The following is a 12,217-nucleotide window of genomic DNA, read 5'->3' as shown; positions in this document are numbered from 1 at the left end:
ACATTAGTGAACCAGTTGGGATTTTACGACAATCCGGCAGCTTTCATCGTTACTTTTTTTCTAGTACCGGCCCCACAAATTCCCAGACTCATTGAGCTCAATTTCACAACCTGTCTTTTGTGTTTTTGTGGGTTCTCTCACGCTCCCTTTTTCTTCTTTTATATTCATTTTACAGGGTATTCGAAGGGCAGGATTTGTAGACAGGATATTTAACTCAAACATCACATCAAGATCTGACAGAGTCACTCTATTCATCAGGACCTGGATATCATCAAACATAACATGGAAGCAAAAAGCACCATTCACAGCAGGGAGAAACCGTACACGTGTTCTGTGTGTGGACGAGGATTCAGTCGATCCTCTGGCCTGGCGAAACACAAGCGCAGTCACACCGGGGAGAAGCCATGGAAATGTGGGGACTGTGGGAAAGGATTTGATTACCCGTATCAGCTGGAAACTCATCGATGCAGTCACACTGGGGAGAGACCGTTCACCTGCTCAGTGTGTGGGAATGGATTCACTCAGTCAAGTGACCTGCTGACACACCAGCGAATTCACACTGGGAAGAGGCCATTCACCTGCTCCGTGTGTGGGAAGGGACTCACTCAGTCATCCCAGCTACTGAGACACCAACTTGTTCACACAAACATGAGACCTTTTAAATGTTCTGACTGTGAGAAAAGCTTTAAAAGCAAAAGGGATCTGCTGACACACCAGCGAATTCATTCTGGGGAGAGGCCGTTCATCTGCTCTGAGTATGGAAAAGGATTCACAAATTCAACCACCCTTCTGAAGCCAGCGAGTTCACACTGGGGAGAGGGCGTTCACCTGCTCCGTGTATGGGAAGGGATTCACAAATTCATCCCACCTACTGACACACCAGCAAGTTCACACCAGGGAGAGGCTGTTCACCTGCTCAGTGTGTGGTAAGGGATTCACTCAGAACTGCAGTCTGCTGACACACCAGTGAGTTCACACCGGGGAGAGGCTGTTCACCTGCTCAGTGTGTGGGAAGGGATTCACTCGGTCATACAACCTGCTGAGACACCAGCGAGTTCACAAGTGACTGCAGGGGTTGGATTCTGCTGTTATTGCTGCTGCTAATCACATCCAGGACTGAACCCTGTTCACTCTGACAGTTGGGTTCACTCCTGCTGTTGAACTCCACCACTGACCCTGCTGAAGGTTGTAGGCTCAGGGAGTGGGGCCTCCAGGAGTGGACGGTAAGAAAGCTGGGTTTCGGTATCCTGACAAATATATGGCGAGGAACCAGAGGAATCCTTACTAAGGAAATGACTGGGGTTTCACCGGCCAGCATAGGTCTAGGGGTGAATGATGCCTGACTCCCTGAACTGTCTTACATTGAACCCAGTTCAGATCAAGATGAATGAGTTTACAGGGGAATAGAGAGAAATATCACCCACAGTTGAGGGAGACAAAAGCAGCCATTAGAGAAGCTCAGAGATCTTTGGAAAAGAAGATGGTGCTCAATTGTGGTAATAATGGCAAAATCTTTCCCAGCTCCGTCAGGAGGCAGAATCCCGTTAAAGATGGTTTCGGGCAGGGATGGGCAATGATTTGGGCTGGAGGGCCAGTTAACAAGTTGTGGTGAGCTGTTGAGGGCCGCACACCAATGTTGCCCCTAAGGTGCGCGGCTGCATGGTGGCGCAGCAATGGCGAGGCCCCGCGTAGGCCGCTCACCAGTCCCTGCCACTGGGAGAGAAACCGCGCAGCACATTTAAAGGGCCCACGCATGTTGGTGAGAGCAAAGTGTTCAATTGGTGAATTGGAAACAGTCTGACTCATAGTGTTGAGCATCGCACCACTTCTACCCTCCCAATAATTTATCAACATAAATTCAGATAGTCTTCAGATACTATCTTAAATACACAGAATGTGGTGTAAGGCAGTAAAATCTGCCATTACTAAATGAATGAAATGAGTGATCGATCGATCGATGGATTATATGTTGGACTGAAAGTCCACGTGGCTGTTTGGCCGAGCGGCTCGAGTCTTTTGAAGCACAAGTAGCTCTTTGTGGACACTGTTTCTGCTTCAAAAAACTGAAGGACATCAGAAGTTATTAACGGAGACGGGCACAGCATGCCAGCTCAACAAATGGCACAAAGAATGGTGGGATGTGGGTTTTTGCCCATTCTCCCTCACACTGCAAATCCTTAATCTCCACTGGACTGTCGGGAAGAAAGAGGGGGTCAACAGAAAGTGAGCGTGTCCCCACAAGGAAGTCCATTTGGAGGGTGAGACCCCACGGGTCACAGTAGAACGGCAGGGTCAGAGCAAGCTGCCCACCTGTTCCCTCAGCTGAGAATGCTTTGGTTGTGTGCAGGGACCTAAAAAGAAAAAAACACACACGACAAAAAGTAAAAGGCAAAAGAAAACTTCAAAGGATTTGCTTAATGTAAGAAAATACTATATTTGTAAAATAAATGCAGGTAGTTCTTTGGCTAAACTCTTACTTAGTCAAACAATCATATTCCAATAAATGACATTGCAGCTTGCTGTTGATGATAATTAGAGATGTACTTTGTAGATAAATAGTGTACGAGGTTAAAAAGCAGAAAGCTTCCCATTTGGGGATTTGTGTTGCTGCGGAACTGCTCAGGCTGTTTCCATAGTTATTTTATCGTCCTTTTGGCCATTTTTAGTAGTTGTCCTTCTAGTTCAGTTTAGCTGGGGGTAATTTGAACCTCCCCCACCTGACGGGATTGAATTTCCTGCCCGGTTTACACCTTCCCCGATTTTGCTCTCCAATGATTTCAGTCAAAAGTGAAATCGGGCGGGGTGTAAAACAAGCAGCCGATCAGATCGCATTAGTTTCCCGCCGGGTGCGTGAGGTTAAAATCACCCCCTGCTGTTTCCAAACACAACTCAAGCAAATTTCTCCTGACAATAGTTCGGTTCTGATCCTTAATAATGTTCCAGTTACTCTTATCACCATAATTGCTTTAATTCTGACATTTGGCCTGTGATCTGATAGCAAAGCAGTGATCTCATCACATGCAGTGAGCAAATGGGAACAAACTGGAGGTCCACTGTGCAGGAAGAAACCCAGACACGCGACGACCTTTTCTCTCATTTGAAGATGTGCATTGCTGAAGAGGATAAGACAGCTTGTAATGTGGAGGACAATCTAGTATAAGGCAGTGTGCTTGGAGATGTCCAAATATTTATCATCATCCAGTCTGGTCCTCCGCATTGAAAACTCTTGGAACATCTCGGATTTGTGAAACATTGAGGTTGATTTTATTGGAAATATCAAATTCAGCTCTGATTTGCAAACCTTTATTATTGCAATGCTCTTGACATTGAGATGCATCAGTCAGCTGAATAAGGTAGATTTGATATTTTCAATAAATACAGGGATCAGTTTCACAGAAAACATAGAAGATAGGAGCAGGAGTAGGCCATTCGGCCCCTCGAGCCTGCTCCGCCATTCAATGCGATCATGGCTGATCATCCAAATTCAGTACCCTGTCCCTGCTTTCTCCCCATACCCCTTGAGCCCTTTAGCCTTAAGAAATATATCCAACTCCTTCTTGAACATATTTAATGTATTGGCCTCCACTGCCTTCTGTGGTAGAGAATTCCACAGGTTCACCACTCTCTGGGTGAAGAAATTCCTCCTCATTTCTGTCCTAAATGGCCTACCCCTTATCCTTAGACTGTGACCCCTGGTTCTGGACTCCCTGACCATCGGGAACATCCTTCCTGCATCTAGTCTGTCCAGTCCTGTCAGAATTTTATAAGTTTCAATGAGATCCCCTTTCAATCTTATGAACTCCAGTGACTACAAGCCCAATCGACCCAATCTCTCCTCATATGTCATTCCTGCCATCCCAGGTATCAGCCTGGTGAATCTTCGCTGAACTCCTTCCATGGCAAGAACATCCTTCCTCAGATAAGGCGACCAAAACTGCACACAATACTCAAGATGTGGTCTCACCAAGGCCCTGTATAACTATAGCAAGACATCCTTGTTCCTGTGCTCAAACCCTCTCGCTATGAAGGCCAACATGCCATTTGCCTTCTTAACCGCCTGCTGCACCTGCATGCTTACCTTCAGCGACTGGTGCACAAGGACACCCAGGTCTCGTTGCACTTCCCCTTCTCCCAATCTATTGCCATTCAGATAATAATCTGCCTTCCTGTTTTTGGCACCAAAGTGGATAACCTCACGTTTATCCACGTTATATTGCATCTGCCATGCTTTTGCCCAATCACCCAACCTGTCCAAATCATCCTGGAGTTTCTCGGCATCCTCCTCACAGCACACACGCCCACCCAGTTTGGACCAGGGAGCACTGATGCGAGGAGGAGCCCGGTATAAAAACCGGCACAAGCACCGAGGCCCGACCAGTTCCAGGGTGCAGCGAGGCGAGGAGGAGACCGGTATAAAAACTGGCGCGAGCACTGAGGCCCGACCAGTTCAGACCAGGCAGCAGCGAGGCGAGGAGGAGCCCGGTATAAAAAGGGGCGCAAGCACCGAGGCCCGACCAGTTCCAGGGAGCAGCGAGGCAAGGAGGTGCCCGGTATAAAAACCGGCGCGAGTACCGAGGCCCGACCAACTCAGCAGCGGGGAGAGAGGTAAAAGGTAATCAGAGTGTGATGTCACCAGGGAGCAGGTAATTGATTGGTTGGTGAGTATTTCTCTTTTTTAAACTTTAACTCTGTGGTTTATAGTTGCTAAGGTCTTTTCTGGTGTAGCGGGGACTGTTGGTAAACCATACAAGTGCCATAGAGTTTATCTTTAATTGCTGATAGTGAATTAATTTAAATTAATGAAAGGGTAAGTCATGCCAGGAGAGCCCAGCCCCGTGTTATGCTCCTCTTGCTCTATGTGGGAATTCAGGGACACTGCCGGTGTCCCTGATGACCACGTGTGCCAGAAATGCATCCAGCTGCGGCTACTAGCAGACCACATTGCGGCGCTGGAGATGCGGATGGATGGGCTTTGGAGCATTCACGATGCTGAGAGGGTCGTGGATATCACGTTTGATGAGGTGGTCACACCGCAGGTAAGGGCTGCACAGGCAGAAGGGAAATGGGTGACCATCAGGCAGAGCAGTAGAGGCAGGCAGGTAGTGCAGGGGACCCCTGTGGCCATCCCCCTCTCAAACAGGTATACCGATTTGGATACTGTTGAGGGGGATGACTTACCAGAGGAAGGCAGCAGCAGCCAACTTCCCAGCACCAGGGGTGGTTCTGCTGCTCAGGAAGGGAGGAAAAAGAGTGGGAGAGCAATAGTGGTAGGGGATTCTATTGTAAGGGGAACAGATAGGCGTTTCTGTGGCCGTAGACATGACTCCAGGATGGTTTGTTGCCTCCCTGGTGCCAGGGTCAAGGATGTCACTGAACGGCTGCAGGGCATTCTGAAGGGGGAGGGTGAACAGTCAGAGGTCGTGGTTCACATTGGGACCAATGACATGGGTAGGAAGAGGGATGAGGTCCTGCAGCAAGAATTTAGGGAGCTAGGTAGCAGACTAAAGAGCAGGACCTCAAAGGTTGTAATCTCTGGATTACTCCCGGTGCCACGTGCTAGTGAGTATAGGAATAGGAGGATAGAGCAGATGAATGCATGTCTAAAGAGTTGGTGCATGAGGGATGGCTTTAGTTTCCTGGATCACTGGGCCTGCTTCTGGGGAAGGTGGGACTCGTACAAGTCGGACGGGTTGCACCTGAACCAGAGCGGGACAAATATCCTTGCGGGGAGGTTTGCTAGCACTGTTCAGCGGGGTTTAAACTAAAATGGCAGGGGGTTGGGAACCTGAGCAGGGAGAAAGAGGAAAGGGAAACAGGGATAAAAGCAAAAGATAGGAGGGAGAAAAACAAAAGTGGCAGTCAGAGAAATCGATGGTTTAAATCAAACATGGCCACAATAAATAATAATTCTAATCGGTCTAAGAGCGTTAAAAAAACAAGCCTGAAGGCTTTGTGTCTTAATGCGAGGAGCATTTGTAATAAGGTGGATGAATTGGCTGTGTAAATAGAGGTAAACGAACATGATTTGGTTGGGATTACGGAAACGTGTCTCAAGGATGGCCAAGACTGGGAACTCAACATCCAGGGGTATTCGATATTCAGGAAAGATAGGCAAAAAGGAAAGGGAGGTGGGGTAGCATTACTGGTTAAAGAAGGGATTAATACAATTGTAATGAAGGATATTAGCTCTGATGATGTGGAATCTGTATGGGTAGAATTGAGAAATACTAAGGGGAAAAAAACATTAGTGGGAGTGGTATATAGGCCTCCCAACAGCAAGGCGGAGGTTGGGGATGGCATGAAAAGGGAAATTAAAGAAGCGTGCAATAAGGGCACAGCAGTCATCATGTGTGACTTTAATCTACATATAGATTGGACCAACCAAATTAGTAACAATACTGTGGAGGCGGAATTCCTGGAGTGTTTACAGGATGGTTTCCTGGATCAATATGTCGAGGAACCAACCAGAGATCAGGCCATCTTAGACTGGGTATTATGTAACGAGAAAGGATTAATTAGCAATCTTGTACGAGGCCCCTTGGGTCGGAGCGATCATAATATGATCGAATTCTTCATTAAGATGGAGAATGAAGTAGTTGACTCAGAGACTAGGGTCCTCAATTTAAATAAAGGAAACTACGATGGTCTGAGGAGCAAGTTGGGTAGGATTGATTGGGGAATGGCACTCAAAGTGTTGACGGTGGATAGGCAATGGCAAACATTCAAAGACCGAATGGCTGAGCTACAGAATTTGTTCATCCCAGTTTGGCATAAAAATAAAACAAAAAAGGTGACTCAACCATGGCTAACAAGGGAAATTAGGGATAGCGTAAGATCCAAGGAGACAACATATAAATTGGCCAGAAAAAGCAATAATCCAATAAAGGAGGACAAAGGGATTAATTAAGAAAGGGAAAATAGAATATGAGAGTAAGCTTTCAGGGAACATAAAAACTGACTGTAAAAGCTTTTATAGATATGTGAAGATAAAAAGATTGGTGAAGTCAAGCGTACGTCCCTTGCAGTCAGAATCAGGGGAATTTATAATGGGAAACAAAGAAATGGCAGAACAACTAAATTCATACTTTGGTTCTGTCTTCACAAAGGAGGACACAAATAACCTCCCAGAGATCCCGGGGAACATAAGGTCTCATGAAAGGGTGGAACTGAAAGAAATCAGTAATTGTAGGGAAATGGTGTTAGGAAAATTGATGGGACTGAAGGCCGATAAATCCCCAGGGCCTGATAATCTACATCCCAGGGTACTTAAGGAAGTGGCCCTAGAAATAGTAGATGCATTGCTGGTCATCTTCCAGAACTCGAAAGACTCTGGAACAGTACCCATGGATTGGAGGGTAGCGAATGTTACCACACTATTCAAAAAAGGTGGTAGAGAAAAAGCAGGGAATTATAGACCGTTAAGCCTGACATCGGTAGTGGGGAAAATGCTAGAATCTATTATAAAAGATGTAATAGCAGAGCACTTGGTAAGCAGTGACAGGATCGGACAAAGTCAACATGGATTTACAAAAGGTAATTCATGCTTGACTAATCTACTGGAATTTTTTGAGGATGTAACTGGTAAAATAGATAAGGGAGAACCAGTGGATGTGGTGTGTTTGGACTTTCAGAAGGCTTTCGATAAGGTCCCACATGAGAGATTAGCGTGCAAAATTAAGGCACATGGGATTGGGGGCAAGGTATTGACCTGGATAGAGAACCGGTTGGCGGACAGAAAGCAAAGAGTTGGAATAAACGGGTCGTTTTCTGAGTGGCAGGCAGTGACTAGTGGTGTACCGCAAGGATCGGTCCTAGGACCCCAGCTGTTCACAATATATATTAATGATCTGGACGAGGGAATTGGATGTAATATCTCCAAATTTGCAGATGACACAAAGCTGGGTGGGAGGGTAAGCTGTGAAGAGGATGTCGTGAAACTCCAGTATGATTTGGACAGGTTGGGTGATTGGGCAGAAACATGGCAAATGCACTATAATGTGGATAAATGTGAGGTTCTCCACTTTGGTGGCAAAAACAGGAAGGCACATTATTATTTGATTGGCAATAGATTGGGAGAAGGGGAAGTGCAAAGAGACCTGGGTGTTCTTGTGCACCAGTCGCTGAAGGTAAGCATGCAGGTGCAGCAGGCGGTTAAGAAGGCAAATGGTATGTTGGCCTTCGTAGCAAGAGGGTTCGAGTACAGGAACAAGGATGTCTTGCTACAGTTGTACAGGGCCTTGGTGAGACCGCATCTTGAGTATTGTGTGCAGTTTTGGTCGACTTACCTGAGGAAGGACGTTCTTGCCATGGAAGGAGTGCAGCGAAGATTCACCAGGCTGATACCTGGGATGGCAGGAATGATGTATGAGGAGAGATTGTGTCGATTGGGCTTATACTCACTGGAGTTTAGAAGATTGAGAGGGGATCTCATCGAAACCTATAAAATTCTGTCAGGCCTGGATAGACTAGATGCAGAAAGGATGTTTATGATGGCCGGGGAGTCCAGAACCAGGGGTCATCGTCTAAGGATAAGTGGTAAGCCATTTAGGACTGAAATGAGGAGGAATTTCTTCACCCAGAGAGTAGTGAACCTGTGGAATCCTCTGCCACAGAGGGCGGTGGAGGCCAGTTCATTAAATATATTCAAAAAAGAGTTGGATATATTTCTTAAGGCTAAAGGGATCAAGGGGTATGGGGAGAAAGCAGGGACAGGGTACTGAGTTTGGATGATCAGCCATGATCTCATTGAATGGTGGAGCAGGCTCGAAGGGCTGAATGGCCTACTCCTGCTCCTATCTTTTATGTTTCTATGGCCTAGAAATTGGGTTTTGGCTTAGCCAGGGCTTTAGCGCCGGAAGTTAGTGCCGGCGCTAAGTCCCCCTGCGCGTGGCAAAAATTCAGTAGCGCCGCGCCCAAATGGCTGCCGGCGCTACTGAAGGGTCTTAGCGCCTGGAAAAGGGCGCTAACTGCCGTTTAGCGCCGCAATTCCAGCGCTGCGGCACCCGATGCGGTGCGGCAGGCTGGGGAAGTGCAGGCCTCCTCCTTCCGTTAAGGAGGAGCTGCCTGCACCCGGCCGCGGCCCGCGCAAATCTGTTTAAAAATGAGCCCGGCACCTCGGACAAGTGCCGGGCTTGCATCTGTTCCGGGGGGGTGGGGGGAGAAGTCCGGGGAGTGAGCTGCGGGCAGGCGGCCGGCGGGAAAGCGGCCGGCCGCCGCAGGGCCTTTAATGCGCCGGCGCAAACACATGTTGGACTCTGTTGCCAGAGTCTTAGTTGCGGCTGCCACGGGCGAGGCGGCCGCAACTGAATTTCGGCGCTGGGGCCCGTCAGCATGGCAACCGGGACGCTGCGCACACCGATGACGTCATCGGTGCTGGCGCAGCGCTACCGGTGCAACGCCGCTTTAGGGCCCCAGGGAATTTTTCAACTGGCCATAACTCTGGCGCTAGTCCCTCTAGCGCCTCAAAAGCGGCGCTAAGGCTAGTGAATTTCTAGGCCTATGTTTCTATGTGTCATCTGCAAATATTTCCAAATATGATTGGCTTCCCAAGTCCATTAAACACCACAGGTCAGATCATTCAGTCAGGCTCATTTTCAAAGAAAGGCTCAATTGCAACTGGCACATGGGCAAGAATGGAATGTCGATGCTTCTCTTGCAGTTGATCGGGGATCTTGGATGTGTTTGACGTTGCTGAGATTGCTGAGCTTAGACTTCTTGGGGCTGATTTTCATTCTGGGTGGACACCGGGTGAGCGGTGCGATGGTGCTGCCTGTCCAATGTCCTCGGCAATAGGACCCAGCCATTTTGATGGCTGGGCCTCATCTGTGCAATATCCAGCTCCAACCGCTAAACCAGGGCTGACAGGGAGCTTGCAGATCGGAGGGCGTGGGGTGGGTGAAACTGGAAATCTGCCGGCTCCTCCATGGAACAGAGCCAGACACATTGATGCAGCAAACGGCAGATTCCATTTGCCTGCCTCTGTTTGTGGTTGTGACTCCCCTGCTGCCTCGGAGACAATGACCCACCTCCTGAGAGACTCACACCGCTTCTGGAAAAGATAGTCGCATCCTACAAACATGCTTGAGTTTATTGAAGAAATGTATCCCTTTTACACCAATATCATTCTGGTGAATCTGCACCACAACCCCTCTCCAAGGCCAATATATCCTTCCTGAGGTGCAGTGCCCAGATCTGAACGCAATACTCCAGATGGGTTCTAACCAGAGCTCTGTACAGCTCCCACCTGCTGAGACACCAGCGAGTTCACACTGGGGAGAGGCCGTTCACCTGCTCCGTGTGTGGGAAGGGATTCACTCAGTCATCTAGCCTGCAGACACACCAGCGAGTTCACACTGGGGAGAGACCGTTCACCTGCTCCGTGTGTGGGAAGAGATTCACTCATTGATCCCACCTGCTGAGACACCAGCGAGTTCACAAGTGACTCCAGGGGTTGGATTCTGCTGTTATTGCTGCTGTTAATCACATCCAGGACTGAACCATGTTCATTCTGACAGTTGGGGTTTGTTTCTGCTGATGTTAACTGGGCTGGAGTTTAATATTCTGGAAATAAGTCAAATAAATCTGCTTTGTTCCAAACACACTTTGTATCGAGTCCTTGGCGTCTCTAAGATAAGAGGAGACTAATTGATGCCCTATTACTGACTGTTCCATTTTTGGGCCTTTTCTCCTATGTTAAAGAAAGAATTGTATTCATACAGCACCTTTCACAACTTCAGGACATCCCAAAGCACTTTACAGCCAATGAAGTACTTTTGAAGAGCAGTCACTGTTGTAATGTAGGAAACATGGCAGTAAGCAAGATCCCACAGACAGCACTGTGATAATGACCAGATGATCTGTTTTAGTGATGTTGGAGCAGGGATAAATTTTGGCCAGGACTCCAGGGAGAACTCCCCTGCTCTTCGAAATAACATCATGGGATCTTTTACGTCCACTTGTGAGGGCAGATGGGGCCTCGCTTGAACGCCTCATCAGAAGACGGCACCTCTTTCAGTGCCATGCTCCCTCAGTACTGCATTGGAGTGTCGGCCTAGATTTTGTTCTCAAGTCTCTGGAGGTGGACTTGATCCCACAACCGCCTGACTCAGAGACAAGAGAGAGAGAGAGAGTGCTCCCACTGAGACACAGAGAGAGAGAGAGCGAGAGAGTGAGTGCTCCCACTGAGCCACGACTAACACCCAATCATTACTCTGGATTATTTCAGTTCTCATACCTTCAGTTACTCTCATGTACATGTCCCAGCTCCCCAAACCATCCAGGGTGCCTCCCCGAGCCTTGGTATCCAAGGAAGGTATCGGTAACACGCCCCTGTACCTGCCCTGGGAGTGTTTGATGGGACAGTGTAGAGGGAGCTTTACTCTGTATCTAACCCGTGCTGTACCTGCCCTGGGAGTGTTTGATGGGACAGTGCAGAGGGAGCTTTACTCTGTATCTAACCAATGCTGTACCTGCTCGGGGAGTGTTTGATGGGTCAGTGTAGAGGGAATGGCCCCACCCTCCAATAAACCCCAGCCTGGATTTGTAGGGGGCAACAGGCTGGATGGAGATGATGGGAATCTGGATCAACCCAATTGTCAGTGAGCGAGGGGCAGCTTCCGCAGCCTTGGCCCCATCGCGCCCCACATCGCTTCCCCCACGGCTGCTCAATGGGAAATGAGCCGGTGCCCGGCGTGAGGGCTGCTTGTGGGAGAAAGAATGAAAGAGGGAGAGAGTTTCTGGGCCCACCCCTTGAAACCTTCTCACGGACCCCGGTTGAGAACCTCTGATCGACAAGAGGCGCGGCAGCAACTCGCCAAGGCTTCTTTGGCAGCACCTCCCAAACCCGCCACCTCCACCACCTAGAGGGATGAGGGCAGCAAGCGCAGGGGAACACCACCACCTCCAAGCTCCCCTCCAAGTCACACATGATCCCGACATGGAAATATATCGCCGATCCTTCATCGTCGCTGGGTCAAAATCCTGGAACTCCCTCCCTAACAGCACTGTGGGAGCACCTTCACCACACGGACTGCAGCGGTTCAAGGCGGCGGCTCACCACCACCTTCTCAAGTGCGTTTAGGGTTGGGTAATAAACACTGGGCCATCCAGCGACGCCCACATCACATGAGTGAATAAAAATAATCTTTCCTACCAGTTGTTAAATGTAGGAATACCATATCTTCTCCAACTTTGACTAGTTTATCCTGTCTGATATAAA

The 12,217-nt window shown here is 48.5% G+C and overlaps 1 protein-coding gene across 1 annotated transcript in view; it reads left to right on the top strand.

The window, feature by feature from the left end:
- The first annotated feature begins 282 nt into the window (after nucleotides 1–282).
- LOC147118871 (uncharacterized) overlaps nucleotides 283–12,217 on the top strand; it is a 144,131-nt gene continuing 132,196 nt past the window's right edge. Inside the window, exons 1-3 of the mRNA XM_085984645.1 lie at nucleotides 283–443; nucleotides 531–794; nucleotides 10,252–10,345. Coding sequence (XP_085840771.1) covers nucleotides 283–443; nucleotides 531–794; nucleotides 10,252–10,345 — 519 coding nt within the window. The remainder of the gene's footprint in view (nucleotides 444–530; nucleotides 795–10,251; nucleotides 10,346–12,217) is intronic.

This window comes from Somniosus microcephalus, chromosome 4, assembly GCF_052327205.1.
Source record: "Somniosus microcephalus isolate GS21.2 chromosome 4, FLI_Smic_1.0, whole genome shotgun sequence".
Classification (NCBI taxonomy): Eukaryota; Metazoa; Chordata; class Chondrichthyes; order Squaliformes; family Somniosidae; genus Somniosus; species Somniosus microcephalus.
The sequence above is the reverse complement of the archived record's forward strand: the minus strand, read 5'-3'. Positions and strand labels throughout refer to the sequence as shown.